Genomic DNA, 20,726 nt, shown 5'->3' on the forward strand with positions numbered 1-20,726 from the left:
GCAAAATGTTATGTTGCCTCGTGAATCCACCGGACTGTTTTCTTTCCAGCCTTAAAACAAATCCACAATGTCACCGCTTGCGAATACGACAACATTGGCTTCGATACTTAACATCACCCCAAATAAACGAGCCCGTTGCAGTCAGCAGTCAGCATGAAGACAGTGTCTCCTTTCAGTTACTAGTCACAGCAAATATGTGGAAAAACCTACTACCAGACGCGACATTTTTGCTCTGGGTTCATCGGGCTCCCTTTCTGGCACTGGAAGGCCTCTGAGAAGGCTTCAAAATTCTGGAGTGAACCGAGAACCCTAAGGTGAAAAACAAAGAGAAACATCTACCAAGAGAAAAATAGAGTACCGGTACTTGAAGTACGCACACCAAGAAAATTCAATACTGAATCAAACTCGGGATTTTATTACCTGTATTCTAAAGGGCTGTGTGAGTCTGTTTTAATGGATTGGCTGGCATATTCGGGTCGATATGCCCCGCACCAAACCTGGATGAAGCAGAGTCATAATTTAGAGCTGTGAGTAGTAATTTCTCAAAAAGCATCAATCCACTGATAAATGTCTCTGAATCTAGTGCAATTGCATGTTTTTTTTTTGTTTGTTTTTTTGCTTACTTGGGCAAAGTTAAGAAAGAACAACTGCTTGTGATCCATGTCTAGACCAGGCAGACGAGGCTCCTCCCCTTCTGTCTCCACCCACTTCAGGTAAGCCTTTCGATAAATCAAGCGTCAATTATAAAAACTCATGACGCATTTCTTGTGTCGATTTAAATCGATGTAACATCACACCTTATAGGCTTGCCGAACTCCTCCGTTATCTGCTATGTTCTCCCCTAAAGTGCTGATTCCGCTCACCTAAAAATGACAAAGCGAAAAATGCCAACAAATATATCCATCCCAGCGTGGCTGATCTCCGGTTACGAAAAAGTCTTACGTTTTGTCCTCCAGCGAGCTTCCAGTTGAACTTCCCGTACTGCTGCACCATGCACTGTGACTGCTCCTTGAAATGTTCCGCCGAGTAATTACTCCACCAGTTCAGCATGTTGCCGTCCTTGTCGAAATTACGCCCTGCCAAGGAATACCAAGCATGGTATGTTAATTTGAGTACATGTTGATCTACCCTCTAATCTTTAGTGTAGATGATTCAATTTGTTATCTGCATTTACAGAGCAATGGACTTCAGAAAAAAATATTTGTCAAAATTAGAATACCCACAGACATTAGGCCATATTCTAGGAACCTTGGAGTACACACAGATAATTGTTCAAGACAGGACTAGAAATCTGGGGGTGTACTGAAAAACTGGAATATTCACAGAAAACTGGAATTGCCGGAGAAAACTCGTAAAAGTCTTACCATTATCATCAAATCCATGCGTGATCTCATGGCCTATGACCATTCCGATTCCACCAAAGTTCAAAGCCTGCTGTTGATGTTTACTGAAGAAAGGTGGTTGCAGGATGCCTGCGGGAAACACTGGAAACGCAAGAAGGTGCAAATGAGCGTAGCTGAAAAAAAACCAATCGGCGACGCCATTAAAGATCTTACCGATCTGGTTTCTGTTGGGAGAGTAAAAAGCATTCACCACCGCAGCACCGATGAGCCACCTGAGTAGCGACCAGGAATCTTTATCATCCCATCATCAAGCATTCCTCAAATACCCTTTGTTGAGTGTTAACTTACAAGTTAGGATCCACCGGCTCTCTGAGCTTCTTCAAACTCTTATGGGCCTCAGACTTGAGATTCTCCAGAATATTCTCAAAGTAGTGTTCCTCGCTAAAATTCAACTGATTTGGGAAAAGTAGAACAAATGAGTGGATTTAAATGTATTTTGTTATGTTCCCCACTAAAACACAGTCTGTTTCCTTACGTGAGCATACTCTTGGTCCAGTTTCTGGTTATCCTCTTGCAGAATGTGATCTGGATAGCCAATATGCTCTTTGATGGCCATGGCCTGCAGGAGATGCACTATACTCAGTGACTATGCCTAGTATGTATATCTATTTCTTTCCATTTCTATTTGAAATGTAGGTATTCCATTTTAAACATCTCAGATCAGACATGGAAGATGCTAGAGGGACTATGTCTCCCAACTGGCCTGGGATTGCTTTGAGGTCCACTGAAGCTTAAAGAAGTGTCCAGAGTCAAGGGAGACTTGACCCTCATTGCTTGCAAAGACTCAAATGAGTGAAGGATAAATGTATAAGGCTACCTTCTCTCTGGCCTTCTCCTTGGAGGTTGCATCCATCCAGCCTAGCTCCTCAAGTGTTTCCACATACGCTGTCTGGATTTTTCCGATGAGGTCACTGACCTATGATCATGAATAAACAAAGATTATGACAACCTGAACTGTAATTGATTGACGACCAATTTAGGGTGTCATCAAGTTAAATGATAGAAATGGATGGATGGATGGATAACGGCAACTTTTTCTAGTCGCCCTACTGTTTCTGTAAAATTTTCCAGAGAACGTGAGATGCTCCTCACCATTCGTTTGCTTTCTCCGGCAAAAGTTTCTCGTACGTACAGCGCTCCCACAGCGTTCTCCATGCTGCTTTGGACGTATCGGACACATTCTCGCCACCAGGCATCCTCCACCGTGGTCCCATACAGAGTCTGAGACGCACATACATTTTAACCCAGAAGGAAATTTCCCTATTCAGGAGCTAAATTTAGCGGCGGTGGAGCCTACCTTCCTGTAACGGGCCCTGGCGTCTTTGAAACGCCGACTTAAGCTGTTAACTCTGTCAATGACCAACTGCCAGGTAAGATAGTTCTGCATAGTTCTGCATATATGAAGTTTTACCATAAACACACATTTGACTTTCAATCTTTATTCCTTGTTTGTGCAACTGCTGACCGAACACTGTGTCTGGAGAGGACTTCATTCATCTTGTCCAGGTAAGGTGAGCCGTACACCACCACTTCCTCTTCCAGCTCCACACTGAGTGACACGCTGGATAGTACGCCTCGAATAAACCGTGTCCAGTTAAAACCCTGCAAAACAAGTGTTGACATTTTTTTTCTTCTTATATTCTAGATTACTGTTAGAGGTTTCTTTTAAGGGCCAAGAGGGCAGCAGGTTTGACATCACTGTATTTATTCAAAGTCTTTTGATGAATACAAAAAAGTCTTGTCACGGAAAGTCGGCCATTTTGGGTTGAAGCAGCCATTTTGGATCAATTCCTAGTCTCGTACTTGACTATAAGGGAATTAATCCAAATGAGCTCCAAACCAACGCAGACATTCTAAAAAGATCCGGAATTGCAAATCTATTCTGGCATTAAGAAGAGAGATTGCATAGAGCAAACAAAAACAAATGATAATAATCGACTTTATAAAGTCGTGGGACTAACAGCAGCTGCTGCCTCATGACCATAACATCTAAATGTTGTCCAAACAAACTTTGCCAAATGAGCCACAGGTTGTTTCACTAAGTCTCAAGCAAAATACGTTTTTTTTTTATTTTTCTAAATCACGTATAGCAGCCCGCTCTCGTAAATTCCAACATTTTTGTTAACGACTTTTCTTTTGTCCGACTGGAGCATTGTAATCAACTGCTTCTGTGTTATCTCTGGAAGCAGACATGCAGTCGTCACTCACGTTAAAGCCAAAAGTGCTCTGCAGCTCGTTCACCGTCATCTTGTTGTAAAGAACGGTGACATCTTGACGCTCCTCAGTTGGCAATGTGGCCTGGATGGAGGCAAATCATCTGTGTCATTGTATGAACGAGTGCTATTACGCCATTACTGCTCATTGTTGTGCCTTAAAATTCATACTGTGTAGTGGCGATTATTCGATAGGGGTGCGCCTGTCTGTCCAATCAAAAATGATTTGACAATTCAAGGACGGTTTCCTCTCTTTATCGTTGCACTCACATTGGCAATGTCCGTCTCCAGGTCCAAGACTTGGATCATTTCCTCCCACACGCGTTCATCGTCCTGCGTCAAGTTCCTGTCCTCACGGGTCATCTTGGCGATGGCAACCATGAAGTGGAGGTAGGCCTCGCGAACCTAACGGTGACAATTATGACAATCTACGTATAAACAGCTTGAAAAGTAGTCGAATATAAGAAAAATGATCGTCCTCACCCTTTTGTAGTTTCCATCGTTAAAATAATAATCTCTCGAAGGCATCCCGAGTCCCGGTTGGTCAATCTAAACAAAATACAAGATTTTACTGTTATTCCTTAACAGAATATTGCGGTGACTATACTTTTATAGCAGTTTCAAATTTTAAAAGTATATTTGTTGTCGGTGATTGAACAGAAACTATTTTTTGAAATACCTTCCAATTTATTCAAGAACTTGTTAGTTTGATTGATTCACGGATAACCAAATATGGCTCCTTTGCCCTTAAATGGTCGTTACCTATATGGATGTACAGTCAACAATTTGTCGACGAGAAAGAGATCTTACGTAAACGATATGGCGCCGAGAATCTAGGTCGTCGGTCCACACGAACATGTCCAGGAGAGCCTTTTTATGAAAGCGAGCTGTCATTGTGGCCAGCGTGTCCTCAAGGTTCCATTCTTCCTCTGCAGTAAAATCTAATTTAGTATAATCTGTGGAGCACTTCCATTTCTTTTTATGGTTTCATATGAATGAGCAGGATCAGCTCAGACATTAAATATTGAGGATTTTCACCGTGATAATAAAAAAAAAGAACATTTTGCAATTCAAGGCAGCACATCCGCCTTACAGTTCTCAAAAGTTCCTTTTACCAGACGTGGCGTTCCAGTCATCAGAAGCCACAGGCCAGTCGCCGATAATGTCGATGAGCATCAGGAGTGGCTGGGAGTCGCGCTGCTCGATCAGGCCTAGACAAGCCAAGCGGTCACAACATTAGGTCACATGATCTCTTACAAAGTTCAGTCATTAAAATTATTTTATTCTGGTACCAATTGAGGTTTTTTAATCTTACAAAATGCATCTGGCTGCTTCCTGGAATAAATGATTCAATCATGTCGACTTTTTAGGTTCAGTCATGGATGAGCTTACTTTCATTCAAGCAGGAGCTGTAAAGGATTTTGGCTTTCTTGATGGCATCTCTGTCTTCTTTGCTTTCCGTCTCCAAAGCACCTGAAAGACAGGAGACAACATTGTTAGATTTAATTCAGAATATTGGCGCAATCTCATAGTTGGTCATTCTGTGCTCGAGCCAATCAAGGGCCACGCACTGACCTTTGAGAACAATCTCCAGCTTGTCCCTGAGGATTTCAAAGACGCTGTGACGAGAGCTCGTCTCGGGAATGACGTGGCGCTCTAGCCAGCCCCCGCAGGCGTACTGGTAGAAGTTATCGCAGGGTTTCACCGACGCATCCATGTTCTGCAGGAGCCGTGACGCTGTAGAGGAAGAGATGATGGATTGTCAAAATGAGACTTATTTTTACGACACGTTTGTAAGTCCTGAAGGCCTCACCTGTGGTTACGCAGTCTGCAGTTGTGCATACACTGTCGAGGTTGGAGCGCAACAGCTGACCTGGATAGAAAAAAAAAAAAAAGAACTTATTACGTTGGTACCTCAAATTGTTGTGTTAAGAAAAAAAAAATAATAATAAATTACTCATGATGTATATTTCAATAAATGAGCCAATTAATCGGTTTAGACATTGTTTCTGCTAAATCGGCTCCTAAAATCCGTAACGGTTAGGCCCTAATTTGTAGACAAGCAAATAAAATATTTATTTCATGCAAAGTCATTTATTTACTTGTCAGGGAATTTAATCGACCTCAACTGGACTGTTAGCCTTTGAAGACCTGTGATCCGAGTAGACTTCGTCTGCCGAGGCATTTTCACAATTTTGCATGGAAACAAAAGATACCATTCGTGGTTGGTTGGAGGCACATTTAGCTGCTTGATCTATTTTTTTCATGAACTGATGAAGTCTTCACCGATGAGAGGTGACATGTCCAGTTGCAATCCATTCAATATCTTGAGAACCCATTTCAGGTAATGTCAGATTTTTTAAGTGCAGATCAAACATGTCATGTGTTCCATTGTCATGATGACACTTGTCTTAAGGAGGATTCTTAAATCCTCATTTTTATTTTACTCCAGTACATCGTGTTCAGCCGGCGGCGGTATTGACTCGATTTCTTTTTGAACAAAAGAGTTTGATTTGCACCGTCTGCGGTGGGTGCATTTGAGTCCATCTTTTTTTAATGTCGTCTGACCAAAAGTAACTGAGCGAAGTCGGAGATTGCTTGTGGAAAGCATTCGGGATGGATTGGCGGCACAGTAGACTTTGGTGCCAAGTCAGCACTGACTTTTATGCCGCGCTGCTGACTTGGCACCAATGAGACTTTAGAGTATTAAGCATGGTGGCGCTTGCCCCCCCGTGACACCACTTATCCTTCACTGTGCCGTGTTGACTGCCTGAGCTTTAGAATCGCTCACCTCCCATGTCTGCTGAATTGCGCGACACACTCGAACGTTGAGATTGTTCTGGAAGGAGGAGGGGGATTAGAAATGTGTTAGAAAAGCTACAAGCACGACTCGATTAGATGGTCAGAATGATACTTTACTGATACCTTTGAGCACGGATGTGTAGAGGACCACCAGGCCGGCCAAGGCGCAGCTGACTAGCAACAGAAGAACAGACAGACCGATTTCTGCTACGGTCCATCCACGTTTGCCAGGTTTACCCGATTTCTCCATGATATCCATTTGGCTTTCCGATTTGCCCATTCTCCTGACTGTTGCCTCTGTCAAAAAAGCGAGAATGAAATGGGGCAATTAAAATCGATTTTTTTGGAAAGTCACATAGTAAATCAATACGGCAAGATTGATGGATAGCTAAATAAACAAACAAACAAATAAATAAATAAATAAATGGATGCCACTTTTTAAATTGTTGTCTGGTTAGTTAATTTCATTTTTATTATGACCGGCGCACATAAATTCCCTTTATTTCCCATGCATATAAGTATAGCGTTGTCATTTCTTTCTTCCAGTTTGATGAGACACAACGTTCACAATGTAGAACATTCCAGGCTTATCACTGCTCGCCATATGCTTTTGAATAGTTTGGGCGTAGAATAGAATGTTTTGGCGAAGGTTAATTTCACTATTAAAATTCATACAAACACATTATTAAGCTTTGAGCCATAAGCCTATTTCAATAGAGCTCATTTGCATATATCATAATTATATGCGCATGAAGTCAATTTTGCTCGGCTGGGATGATGAAAAGACAATGTCAATCAGCAGCCTCACTTGTGCGCCACCTGTTTCTCTATCATTTAGCCTGACAGTAAATCACAGGGTCACACCGCATTAATACTCATGGTGGCACATTTAGCAATGAAAAGTGAGCGGGAAGGTGGTTCTTGTTAGAGAGCCATCAGAATGCACCGAGACGCATCTGTCTGTAATTCTAAAAGCTTTTAATGGAGGCTATAATGTGTATTTAATGCCCAGTACGTTTATTTAAAAGACAAATGGAGCACATTGGACATTCTGCGTAGAAATTATATATTTATATTTCCAAACATACATTTGGATTGATATTTTATATCATTCCTATATTATACATGTATTTCTCCTGTGTGTGTGTGTGTGTGTGTGTATTAACTATGAGTTAACAATGCGATTAATCGTGATTAAATATTTTAATCGCTTGACCGCACTACGATATTGCATGATGAATGGCATAAGGTGACAAAGGCGTACAGAATATTAATGAAAGATATACACTTTATATACACTTCATCATCTCTCATATTGAGATTTTTTTGAAGGATTTCAAGGAAGGCAACATAGTTCGTACTCAAAACAACTGTTGCCACTTTCTTGTTTCCTTTCAAGAAAAAATGTACACATCCAACTGCTAAGTAAACATTTGAGGATCATTTCTACAAATTTAAATAATAAGTCTGTACAAAGACCTTTTTTTTTATTTATTTTTTTAAATGTCAAATTGCACGCATTTAAAGGATGAAAGTTGCCAAGTAAGCCCACCTCTTGGTTTTCGTCAAAGTAGGGCCATGGATCTTAGAAAGTGCCACTGATATAAATAAATAAATGTATTTAACCACAACATGAAGGATTCGCACTTAATGAACACTTTCCAACCACTCTAAGTGATCCTCCCATCATCATCATCATCATCATCATCATCATTAGCCGTCACCCCGGCAACAAAGAACGACATCTTACCTTTGAACGGGGATGGTGGAGGTGGGTGAGTCGCTTCCCTCCCCCCCCCACTCTCACCCACTCTCACCCCCACACACAGCGCGCTAATATCTCGAAACACCCCTGCTGAGTGAGCATCCACTCAGAGCTGGTGCGTGGAGAAATGAGTCCGTGCTGCGGTTTGCTCGAGGGGGAGATCCACTTGTGAGCCCGTGTGTCGCTCGGGGGAGACGAGGGAGGCAGCAGACGGAGAGAGAGAGAGAGAGAGAGAGAGAGAGAGAGAGAGAGGGAGGGAGGGAGGGAAGAAGGTGTGTTTCTGATAAGAGGAATGTCAGGATATGTGTGTGCGTGCGCGTGTGTGTGTCTGTGTGTGAGTTTGTGTGTTTGCATTGCAGTGCGAAAAGTTTATGAGAAATAGATTGCCCACAAATGAGCAGCAACACATGTAGACAGACAACATTCACAGACATACATAGAACAACTAATATTAGTGCCGAGCTGATGAGCTGATAAAGGAGTTGAGACATTCCAGTCATTAAAATAATTATTTTCATTTTTCATTTTATATTTTAAATGCAAGTACTATCAGTAAAAAATGAATCAAATATCAATACAATCTCTAGATATTTGTACATATTTCTATCATGTCTTACATTGTCAATATTTTCAAAATATCATGGTAATAAATATTAATGTTCAATTTTTTTCTGGAAAATAATCTATATAATACAATATCAATTGTAATATTGCTAGAACAATTTATAGAGATTTTCAGTTTTGTAGTGTGGTGTGCAACTTCCTTTTAGCATACTGAGCGATGTGTGAAAAATTTGGCCCGTCACCATTTTATCGTCCCCTGTGACCTGCGTGATGGGACCTAATTAAATGCTCTAATTAGCTGATCATCAAGACTAAGTGCTTGCTCAGACAAGACCAGATGAGGAACGACCTTCTGAGAGTTCATATGGTATATTACTATGCAGCACTATACAGATTGGTGAGACGTGAACGCTGTTAAGCTTGCGGCATGATGAGTGATGGCCCGCAGCCTGGCGGGTGGGAGAAGTGAAGCTTTGCAACAGATTTAATATTTGATGAATGAATTTCATCGAGCAGAGAGGAAGCTTCACCTCAAATATTCATCGTGTTCGGCCTTTTGTTTGACTTTCAATCATTTATAATATACATGCATCATTTATCTGGAATTAATATGAGGTCAAATCATCTGTTTTTGTCCCTTGCGATTATTGAAAGGAAATATAGTAATGATGATAAATATTACTGTATGTTTGCACTTTTGGATATTTTCAATTTCATTCAAATAAGACGTGGCATTGTTATATTACACAAGAACAATATTTTGAAGACAAAAAGTTCAAATATTACATGGATAAAGTGAAACATCAAGTATGTCATCACAATTGGAGGAGAAATTAAATGTTAAATGTATTCTATCTGTCATTTCTGTATGTTTTTAGAAAAAGAAAAATTCTGTCGCCATTTTTCTACTTCACCTAAAAATGTCAAAAATGTAGTCAGCCCACTGTTCTGAGATGACTAAACACATTTTCTTGCACTTTCAATTTGAACTGTTATCCTTTTAAAATAAGGCCTCCCTTAACACTCTTGTCACAAATTACTTTCATGGGAGGTAAAAAAAAAAAGAGTCATCAAAAGCTGCTTTCTTTTTCCCTACTAATGCGTGTCTACTCAACGTGAGTGCTTTTAAAAAGTGTCTTCCTCTCTCGCTCTCTCTTTTTCACTTTTAATTCAACTCCAGCTGCTTTGTGGCCAGCTGTGTTTTTCCTTTGGAGGACCGTCCACTCACGTGTCGCTTGTTCCACACGGTCATTGTCACAGTATTCCACCACTAATCATGTTTACGGATAAAAACTCTAAAAGCTTTTTAATTAGGATGTTGTCGATGTCGTTGCAAATATTAGGCTAGGCCACCTGGTAGGGGATGCAGGAAAACCATTGAGCTTGGATGCGAAATTATCTCATTCCATTATTTTGTGTCGTTATGGATTTTTTTATTGCTATGTAGTCTAACTATTTATTTGGCATCATTTTCCAAAGCAAAGCAATCAGCTTTGTGATGAAGCAATAAATGTCAGTGAGGGAAAAACATTGAAATATTATGAAAAAGAAGATGCAATGTTACAAGAAATTAGTTGGAATGTTATGAGACAAAGTTTTAATATTGAAAGAAGAACATCTTGTGAAACATTTTGAGACTAAAGTTGAAATATTACAAGAACTAATAAATTTGCAATATGTTCAAGGAAAAAAAAGTTGTATTTTGAGAAATAATGCAAATATTTATTCATATTTAAAAAAAAAGAGAATAGATTCTAAATATTACAAGACAATAAAGTATTCGGTTTCGTTTGATTATTCAACTATACAAAATAAATAACAACGATTTTAAAAGTAAACTTTACTACCCAAAAAATTCATCCGAATATTCGATTCATCGATTGAGTAATCGATTAAAATATGCGGTACTGCAATGGCATTTCCATTCATTTTACTGGGGAAAGATGATGATTTGTTTTTCTACTGTAAGTCTGAACAAAATATAAGCGTTGAATAAAATTGGCCTACCGGTGATATGCGAGTCAGCCCTCAGCCGGCAATTGAAGGGCATCATCAACAGTTTATTTGCCCCTCTGCTGATTTAATCGACCTCACAAAAACATACGGCCGATTAAGCGGGCCCATAGTGGCGCAAAAAGTTGAAACGAGGTCACGGCAAGCGCCCTCCTCCATCAATCAGGAGCCAAAACTGTGCAGTAAACATGGCTGACCACATAGTGGGAAAATGCGTGAGCGTGCATAATCACCATTTGCATGGCTTCTATAACGATGGCAACGGGATATATTGCTTTCCACACTTAATGAATGTTTATATACCAAAATGTTGCTAGGTTAGCATTTGAAGTAGTGAATTGTTCGTCCAAGTATAATAATACCAACAATAATCCCAAAATATAACCAACAATATTGTTCATTCTGCTTTCTACCTTCCCTTCACATTGTGGCATCACTAATCTCCTTCATCTTAATGGCGTCGGCACAACGCCAACACAGGAGGCCGTCGCGCACAATCGATCCGTTTGCCTTTCGTTATCGCACAGGAACCTTTCGCTCACCGATGGCTCACCAAACAGCCGCCCCCCCCGCCGCCCACCTCTGCCTCGCCACCTTCCCTTATGGTCATCCTCCTATTCCTCCATCAGATTATTCAGATGGCCTCTTGTCACCTCATCTCACAATAAACCCCAAGAATGCATGAGGAGATGCTTGCACCACTACAGATTGAGGTCCTCCTCTGTGCCTATAACAAGTGAGGCTTTCAGGACTGCTGCTATGCAGTGATTGCCATCAGTTATTTTCCAAAATCCGGTATCATCTCCTCGGTTAAACTTTAAAGGATTAACTCCTTAAGTGTGCAGTATTTTGAGTTTGCTTCATTTCTACAATGCAAAATAGCAATCATAAAAATCATATTTATAATCACATTTACATATATAATATACACATATAACATAAGTAGCAATATTGTAATAAAGGAAATCAATTGATTTCATTTGATTTTCCAAATCATATTTCACCCAAAAAAAATCAAATCATCATACAATCAAAAAGAGATTGTAATATAAGAGAATTGTTTTTGTTCAAATAGAATCATTTTATTCATAGAAAAAAAATAAAGACCGAATGAAAAAAGTTGTGATACCACAAAAACAAGACAAGAATAAAATTGTAATATTAACGGAATAACACAAACAAACAAACAAACAAACAAACAAAAAAAGTTCATGCTTAACGGGCGATTGTCCATTGTTGATTGTCCAAAGTGGTCATTAAAGATATGCATCTCCAAAGTGTCACTTTAAACAACTTTGTATTTGTATCCTGTACTACGTTCAAATAGGACATTATTAACTTTCTGACACAATACTAAAAACCGTACTCTGCTTTGCACGTCTGACCGAAATGAGAACATTTTTTTTTTCTTCTTAATTTATGTTGTTGTTCGTCTGCACCTAATGAGCAACAGTGGCAGGCCATAATGCTGGTAGCCCACCAGCGGGGGGTTTAATTGGACAGGCAGGGAGGAATATATAACCTGGCGACTGGCACCGTTGCCTCGTAATGGGGTGGAACCGGGCGCCGGTGTGGTCAACTAATCAAAACGCAACTGGGCCCGCTCGGTGAGTCGTGACCGGAATACTGAGTGGACATCTGGGCCCAGTCGCTCCGCATCAGTAACTCGGCGGGGAAGGTGGCAGAGCGGCTATCGGGGCGTGTCATTATGTGGCCGTGACCCTGCAGCACCTGCGGCATAGTTCATTATGAGCGCAACCATGGATGGATGGCTTTAATGTACGGGAGGCTAAGGTGGATTTGTTCTTTCGCACTATTAGAGGACTTGTTTTAAAGTGCAACATGCTGCCTGGTGACGAGAACTTCACTGTTGAAGATTTGCTGGGGCTGGGCCTTAACTATGAATACCACCACTATCAGGTCATAGTTATTGTAAGCATCAATGTCTATAGATTTAGTTTATACATGGCGCCCTCTGGCGTTTAAAAAATATAAATTGAAGGTGCCTGCCGCTTTAAAAACGCTCACAGCAAGGCATGGTGGGTAAGAATGATCTTAACCAATCAGATGACCCGGTTTGTGTGTTGCTATGACGATGGTGACGGGGCGGTGGTTTGAAGTGCATACAATGGCGTCACTTCTAAACGCGGATTAAAAAAATAGACGAATACGCGAATTCGATGTCGTAACTGATGTCATTAGAGTGAAACGACGTTTGTCTTGTAACGTAATCACTATGTAATTCAATTGTTTACCAAAAAGTGTAAGAGGAAAAAGGTTTAGGTAAGTGTCTCTTAAAATAAGTTTCTAAAACGGCAAAAACAAATAGTAAGTCTTGCAAATTTACAACTAACAACCAATGTTAAATATCTAGAATATGGAGCTATTGTTTAATCTTAAAAAATCTGTTGCTTTTTTGCAGCATTGAAACGTCCTCCCCCTACCAACGTTCGCAGAAATAGTGCCTGTATCTATAGCTTTCATACACAAAATTGACAAATGTCAAAATGCAAATAGTGCATCTATCGATCTCCACACACAAATATTTGGAATGATCAACATCGTCAAACTGCATCTCGTGATACTCTATATCTGTGTTTCTTCAATTGTTAAAATGAGGAACCTTTTTTCTACATCACCTGTGCACTCATAAAATGGTTAAGCGATAAGTACTCAGAGAGAGGTAACATTTTGCTGCCTCTGATATTCTAAATCAAAAATCAAATCGGTAGCATTCATTTCAGATATGAATGAGAGACAAATTCGTGGTTCGATTTGGTCGCCATCTTTTGCCGTTGAATGCGTCCGACCATCACCACACAAGGATGACGACTGGGGACCTTCTGCTGTTAAGTCATGCCTTGCACATCACAATAAAGAACAGGTGAGCAGAAATACGTATGCAAGAGGTCCTACTTCCATAGAGACACATCTTTCCCTAAAAAAAAAAACATTTTAAAATATGTTAACAGATTTTTCTTTAAATTTAACAGCGAAAGAATGCTCGAGTCACATTTCAGAATGGGCAACACCTGGAGAAAAGGGTTTCAGACAGAGGCCCTAGTATGCCACCGTTACTTGGATATGACTGGATAGCAGGTACATATTTTTAATTTAAAACTCATCCCAGGTCGAACTGAATAACATAACTGCAACATCCTTTAGCCAAACTTTCCCAAGAATGAAGAATTTAATGAATGGAGAGTAGCATGTTTGTCTCCAAGAGACGTTTCATTTTGAAAACTTTTACTTTTACATTTTTTATCCCCTGGGAAAAAAAATCATATTACTGCCGTACTGAGAAGCCCTGAGAGAAGTTGCTTTATAGCCCCATGTTGAATGGAACACATTGAGAATTGTGATGTGTTGCCGTTCAGGTGTCCTTGATGTGGAAAAGTCCCTGGAAGAACGCCCAGATGATTTCTACAATGATCTGCAGGACTTTCGAATGCAAAACGAAAGCGAGTGCATGCAACAGCCTCAACCTAAGTGAGCTATCCCGCTGCTACCGGTTATGCAATTGTTGTCGTCTTCACCTGATACTGATCATCACAGGGTTCTCCTCATAGATATTTATCAGAAAAGCAGTCTGTCATGTCACTGTTTGCAGACACCGACGGCCTGAATGTCTACACACATAATCATCAGTGTAAGTGCTTCATTATTTTTGCCCTTATGACGTGTCCACTGTTTTAATATTGCTCATCTGGGGCTTCTTTTTATCCAGGCACATTCTTGTACAAGCTGAATCATAGACTATTCCCCGTCCCTATTGATCCCGACGAATCCTGTCCACTGTGCAGCAGACCCAAATGGTCCCACCCCCACACAAAGGACAAACCAGCTCTTGTCAGGTAACAAAAAAAAAACCCAAAAAAATGCCATATTTACATATCCTCCGTACGTGTTTCATCTCAATAGCAATAGAAAATACAAATTATAATAATTTAGGGGATTTTTTTTTTTTAATAGTTTGGGAAGGGTGTTTTTTTTTTTAAGGCAAAATGAAGTAAATTTCATGGGGTTGGTTTTATAAAATGGTCTCTTGTGTTTGCGTGTGTATTATTCAGGGTTAGCATCCCTCACTCCACCCTTCTGCCACCTTATGACTACAAACCACCTTGCCGCAGTAGCTTCAATCCATCCGATAGTTTGGGGTTGTCCTCTGTAAGTAAAATGGTTTTAGCAATTTTAATGTCGCTAACGCGTTACTCGGAAATGTGTGACTTTTCCACTCAAGACTACTTTTATAACATCACATAGACAACAATCTACTTCTTCATGTCTTGTCCCTGCTGTTATCCAGAATTGCCTTTTGGGCTGGTCCAATACGGTTCGGAGCTACCAGTATTTGCAACCACCCAGCAACCTTGACTTACAAAGTCACGTGGATAAGCGCACTGAGCAACCAGAGGTGAGGAAATCCACTTGACCTTACGAGGTGCTAGCCTGCATAATCTTAAAATGCCACTGCCACAATTTGTTGACTGAAGACTTCTCAAGAGTGGTTTTATTTATTTTTTCTTCTTTTTTCAGGATGACATGTTGACAGGCCTTTCACTTGACCAAGCGCCACCCCTTACTCCATTGCCCCGTTACCGTTTTGAGCACATCTCACCCAAAAAGAAAAGAAAAAGACGTGTACCTTTGTTTCACAGCTGACAGATCCTCTAAAGTATTTCCCTTTGTTTTTTATTTTTATTTTTTTGTAAGGCTCGTCCTCATTTGGACCAACTTGCGAGTGACTTTTGTGTGAGAGGCAGGATTCATCTAGGACTGGTTGCCAGCCAATTATAGGGTACTCAAATCCACATTTATGGACAATTTACTTTTTAATAAGTCTAACATACTTTTGGATTGAAGGAGAAAGTCGGACTATACAAAGTCCACACAGGAGGGCTCGAGCCCAGAATAGATTTTAGAAATTATGAATGGTATGGATTTTTTGTGTGTGTGTGTGTGTGTGTGTGTGTGTGTGTGTGTGTGTGTGTGTGTGTGTGTGTGTGTGTGTGTGTGTGTGTGTGTGTGTGTGTGTGTGTGTGTGTGTGTTATGGCAAATAAATATACTGATCATTTTAGAGCACTTTACAGTTCATCCAATGTCCTGGCTGGTTCAACAGAGTTCCAGTTCCATGAGATAGATAATAAAGGTAATTTATGACTCCGAAAATGTCACTAATAGTTAAACCGTTATTCCACCTCAAGCTTTAAAAAGGCAGAAAGTGTGTATGTTCTACATGTACATAATAATGTGCTGCATTCCTATTTAAACAGGGCTTTATCGCCATCTTGTGGTGATTTAGGGCATTACAGAGAGAGCAAAGAAAATGCCAATATGCACGTTTCAAGGCTGCTGCCTTGAGAAGACATGGTTAACAAATCACTGTTGTCAACATTTTTAAACTGTTAGTCTTAGGTTAATCTATTAGAACTGCTAAGGAAATTGAAATGTAAAGCTTTAAAATGTAACAATACCATACAATGACATTGAAGTGACTGTCAGCAACCTCAATCAAGGATGTGAAGCAGACATCTGAGCGTTGCGCCACTGGAAACGGAAGACAAAAAGAACAAGCTATTTTTACACAGTGCTCTTCTATGCACATTTCACAATGGTGGGTCGAGGCAGTTGAAAAAATCTTGCCTGGGCTGCAGTTTATTTTGTCTCACAAGTCCAAATGAAGGAAGTGTCATGAGTCACCACAGACAGAATTAAAAAGTTCCCACCTAATTGCAGATGCCGTAGTTGAACCACACATCAAATGATAAATGCGCTAATTAGAATTGGGAAGATCAAGAAGATTTACTTTGACTGAGAAGTAGTGATAGAGATTTGGAAAAAAAATGGTGGGGCAACACATGTAGACTGTAAATTCTGCGAATACCAACTGTTTAATTCTTAAATGTACTGCTACCCTATGTTTTTATAAAGTTAAATATATGCTTTTTTTCTTAAAAATACAGATTAATGACATTGTTACTCTTTTCAACAGGGAATGATGATTTTAAATGCAAATGTTTTGAGTTATGGGCACGGTCATGGAATGAATGAAACAACATATCTCAAGGCACCACTGCATCCACGAGCTAATATTTTCTGCATTTTGATAATTTCAGAAGAGAGAGGTGTCGTTTGCATGAGAGGTGGGGAGGGAGGTCACACATGAGAGCGGGTTCTTGCGAGCGGCAGCCTTACAGAATTTCCTTCCTCCAGTCAATCACTTGAAGGAAACCACTGATGTTTTTGCACAGCTCTGCCAACTTGAATGTTCTGACGGGACGGGATGAAGGACATCTTGGTGCTGCTGATGATGTTGCTGGCTGTGCACACGTTCAAGGTGTGTTACATTTGTTTGCTTGTCAGTGTTGGTGTGTAACTTGTTTTGCTTTTTGGAGTTGTTAAACATGAGCTACTTTTGGATTTTATGGTGAATTCATCATGAAGATTTTTATTGATTTACTTTAATCAATCAAGGATCGACTTTAATTATTTGGTGGTTATATATATATATTAAATTTGAAGTCTTAGTAAATTTATTGTTCAACCTTTAAAAAAAACAAAAAAACTGTTCTCCTTAAACCGATACTTCTGAGTTGCAGCCTCCGTTTCCTGTCGCGTTAACCTCTCTGCTGCGGTCAGCATATTTACTTGTCAACTAAATATGTTTCAGTGAGTATATTGTTATGTTATGTTATAAAATACGGTGTTGCAAGCATTTTTCCTGGGCTTCGCAGATGATCGAGATAAATGTTCGCTATGGCTCAGGTGGGGAACAAAGGCCGCCTTTATGCCTGTTGCTGCAGCATTTGTAAAATGGTGGGCTACTGTTTCAAGCTCCTCTATCAAGAATAAAAAAAAAATATATGGGTTATATACAAATAGTTGGATATCTGGAGTGCCTCTCCATCCATCAAGTGTGAAATTAAACAATTTATCTACTTTTTTTTCCCCCCCAGATTTATTTTGTTGTGGATTTTGCCCATAGGGGAAATTTTCTCATCATATTGCGTCGTATTATTTATTTTATTTAAGCAAGATATTTCTTGGTATTTCATTTTAAATGGTATTTTAATGTTTGCATAGGTTAACAAAGAGGTTTTGTTCTATTTGGCAGGTGTTGTCGCTGCCCTACCATGTAGAGTCGAACAGAAAGTGCAACAACCCGGATCGAGAATACTTGTTGGAGGCTTCGGGCCTATGCTGCAAAAAGTGTCCCCCCGGTAAGTTTTGGAATGCTTTCATTAGATAACAAAGTGTGAAGCAATATAACTGAAATGTTCCAACTCATTTGCTCCAATAATAAAGAGTTTTTTAATGTATAGAGACATGACAAATATTTAAATATTCTATTTATTTTCATCTACTTTCAGGAACTTCAAAACATTTAAAAACCATTGAAATATCCTGTGTAAAATTAAATCAATACATGAATATTTTGTTTTATTCTGTAAATTTACTACGGAAATGAATTTTTCAGTCTTTAGTGGTGGATAAATTACAATTACAATTTTAAATTGTAATACAACAGAAGTAATACACAATAAAATATGGTGGATTTGTCCCCCCCCCCCTCCCCCTGCAGGTTCGCGGCTGACGCAAGAGTGTAACAGAACATCAGAAAGCGTGTGTGAGCCATGTCAACATGAACAACACATGGAAAGCTGGAACTACGCGCCAAACTGCTTCCCTTGCGCCAAATGCAAAGCTAGTGAGTCGCTACAAATCCCCTCCATATTCTCATTGTCTACATTTGATGACATTTGATCTTTTTATCTATGTAACGCCAAGACAAAGGCCTGCAGGTTGCCCGCGCCTGCTCCCCCAGCACCATGGCCAAGTGTGCATGCCGACCTGGCATGTACTGCATCATGAATTCTGATGAACACTGCACTGCCTGTCATCAACACACATCCTGCAAAATTGGTTATGGAGTCATTGTACCAGGTGTCGAAATTATTTCTACCTCTCAGCAAGTTGTTCTTCACCAAAGAACCTTTTCGATGGGATGACATGCTGTGTTTTCCAGGAACAGCCGACTCCAACGTCAAGTGCAAACGGTGCCGTAACGGGACATTCTCCGACACGTCCTCTACCACGAAGCCTTGTCGGCCTCATACAAAGTGAGTGAAGTGCCTCCTTTAGCTATGTGTGACTGTTTCACAGCTTACTTATCTGACGTGTTTTGTGCGTAGCTGTTACGGGAGGCCCGTACTAAGAGAAGGCACTTCCACGTCCGATACAGTGTGCGAGCCTGGGCCGATGCCACTCACTCAGACGAGCGTGGTCTCAGGGGGGACTGTGGACCCTTTCTTTGGATCGACTGTTTTGGATGGATCATTGTCATCCTCGTTGACAAAAAGCTCAGGAGCTGACGGTGAACTGGGTATGTGACCACATGAGCCCTAATCTATGAAATGTGACTATACAGAGATTTCTTTTTTTCTTCACAATTTAATCATCTGAATTTTTTTTTTCATGATTTTAATTTATTAATTTAATTCATCGTTTAATTTATTCATACTATAAATAAGAATAATAATGTATTATTTGTTGTTGAAATCATCCTGTTTCCGTTTACCGCAGCTACAGCAGTTGCCAGCATTGTGGCGACAGTTATGTTCTTCATCATCATCGCTGTTGTTCTACTGGTTCTTTATAAGACAAGCTGGACCAAAGGTTTGTGCTTTTTTTTTTATTTGCCTTTCTTGTGTCTTACTTGAACTTACATGCTATACATGTAAATCCAGTAATACTTGCAGAATGCCTCCAGGTGACAGTATCACTCTACAAACACCATCCTGCATTCAGATTTTCACTGACAAAACTCTCACACTTACTTTTACATGTGATCTGCTGTCACTGTCAGGCGCTGCACACTTTCATACCAAAGACATCACCAATGGAGACAACGAGAGTTGGGATGAAGTGAGTCATCGTCATCATTGTGTGGGTTTATTGTGGACACGAAAAAATGTGATGCTTATTCCGTCCAGCTGCCGCAGGTCCAAATTGCTCGTACTTCCTTCGTGGCTAACTCGCCGAGGGAGCAACACTGCCTGCTGGAGAGTACCGAGGTCAGTTCCAGCCACAACTCCGGCGACGACACTGCCTCTTCACACAGGAGCCAGGAGTCCATTGGAACCCTGCACCCTCAGTATTCCCCATCAGGGTCCAGTGTCCATTCATGCGCCTTCAGCCCTGTGAGCGCCGGTCCGCATGTCAACGTTAATATAACGTTCAACATAGGAAATGGAGCTTCACCCATACCACCAGGAGACTCGAAGGTCCATCTTGAACAGGAGGAAAAGTCCTTCAGTATGCCAAAACAGGAAGCGGGAAAAGACTTGCCTGAACAGGAGAGTGTTGAATAAAATGCATGAATGCCTCTTAAAGTGGAATTTGCACACACGGCCTAATTGAAACATTTTTCCCCTCTTGTGGTAAAGGTCAGTAAAGGGCAAATTGAAGAAAACTAAAAGTGTGTGTGTGTGCATGCGTACGTGCATGTAAATGTAATATATTTATTGTATGTATTGTTTAGGGATTAAACAGGTAACTCAAACTTGCACGTTCATTCATAAGCTTTTTGGCAAGATAATGCTGCCACTTGCTGGATGATAGCAGAAACAGCAGCTCTTTTGGCTATTAATGTGCAATAAATACTTTTGATTTCTCGTTTTACATCTCAATTCAAATGCTTTAAAAATTAAACCGTTGCATCGACGTGGTAATAAAGAATTCTAGTACTTGGATATTTCATTTTAATTTAAGCAAAACTGAAGACAAGAACGTGGAGGAAATCTGGAATGTTCAATCATTCAGGGCAGGTATTAGAATAAAGTTAAATTGCAATATTTCACGAAGACGCTTCAGTGGCAAAATTACTTGAAAAAGAAAGACACTAGCGGAATATAATTTGATTTCAGCCGTTTTTTTAGTAATAATCGACAAACTACTTTGCTCTT

At 40.1% G+C, this 20,726-nt stretch overlaps 3 protein-coding genes across 5 annotated transcripts; 2 read left to right on the forward strand and 1 right to left on the reverse strand.

Moving 5' to 3' along the window:
• Positions 1 to 209: 209 nt before the first annotated feature.
• mmel1 (membrane metalloendopeptidase like 1) lies at positions 210 to 16,248 on the reverse strand. Of its 2 annotated transcripts, XM_085924835.1 has the most exons (24): positions 16,236 to 16,248; positions 6,542 to 6,715; positions 6,408 to 6,455; positions 5,430 to 5,489; positions 5,192 to 5,353; positions 5,009 to 5,089; positions 4,732 to 4,827; positions 4,427 to 4,545; positions 4,100 to 4,165; positions 3,887 to 4,021; positions 3,612 to 3,701; positions 2,869 to 3,005; positions 2,701 to 2,794; positions 2,496 to 2,624; positions 2,221 to 2,319; positions 1,879 to 1,962; positions 1,692 to 1,795; positions 1,557 to 1,615; positions 1,365 to 1,484; positions 943 to 1,076; positions 798 to 863; positions 624 to 719; positions 421 to 497; positions 210 to 309 (listed from the first exon to the last, which is right to left on the reverse strand). In XM_085924835.1, exons 1-24 carry the CDS (start codon positions 16,246 to 16,248, stop codon positions 210 to 212), a joined length of 2,343 nt encoding a protein of 780 aa, XP_085780961.1. The 2 variants fall into 2 exon arrangements, with proteins under 2 accessions (XP_085780961.1, XP_085780962.1); XM_085924836.1 differs by lacking the exon at positions 16,236 to 16,248 and having other exon boundaries at positions 4,427 to 4,539; positions 6,542 to 6,701.
• miip (migration and invasion inhibitory protein) lies at positions 12,884 to 15,445 on the forward strand. 2 transcript variants are annotated; one of them, XM_085924838.1, is made up of 9 exons: positions 12,886 to 13,043; positions 13,505 to 13,644; positions 13,754 to 13,859; positions 14,138 to 14,249; positions 14,330 to 14,409; positions 14,488 to 14,614; positions 14,831 to 14,927; positions 15,067 to 15,174; positions 15,297 to 15,445. In XM_085924838.1, exons 2-9 carry the CDS (start codon positions 13,507 to 13,509, stop codon positions 15,420 to 15,422), a joined length of 894 nt encoding a protein of 297 aa, XP_085780964.1. In that variant the 5' UTR covers positions 12,886 to 13,043; positions 13,505 to 13,506; the 3' UTR covers positions 15,423 to 15,445. The 2 variants fall into 2 exon arrangements, with proteins under 2 accessions (XP_085780965.1, XP_085780964.1); XM_085924839.1 differs by lacking the exon at positions 14,831 to 14,927 and having other exon boundaries at positions 12,884 to 13,043.
• On the forward strand, positions 15,498 to 20,463 carry tnfrsf1b (tumor necrosis factor receptor superfamily, member 1B). Its single transcript, XM_085924837.1, has 11 exons — positions 15,498 to 15,558; positions 15,852 to 15,910; positions 17,013 to 17,098; positions 17,876 to 17,981; positions 18,344 to 18,469; positions 18,550 to 18,705; positions 18,788 to 18,881; positions 18,954 to 19,144; positions 19,345 to 19,437; positions 19,628 to 19,686; positions 19,755 to 20,463. Exons 3-11 carry the CDS (start codon positions 17,045 to 17,047, stop codon positions 20,130 to 20,132), a joined length of 1,257 nt encoding a protein of 418 aa, XP_085780963.1. The 5' UTR covers positions 15,498 to 15,558; positions 15,852 to 15,910; positions 17,013 to 17,044; the 3' UTR covers positions 20,133 to 20,463.
• The last annotated feature ends 263 nt before the right edge of the window (positions 20,464 to 20,726 follow it).

The sequence above is a fragment of the Syngnathus leptorhynchus genome, chromosome 11 (assembly GCF_054491065.1).
Source record: "Syngnathus leptorhynchus isolate UIUO chromosome 11, UIUO_Slep, whole genome shotgun sequence".
Taxonomy (NCBI): Eukaryota; Metazoa; Chordata; class Actinopteri; order Syngnathiformes; family Syngnathidae; genus Syngnathus; species Syngnathus leptorhynchus.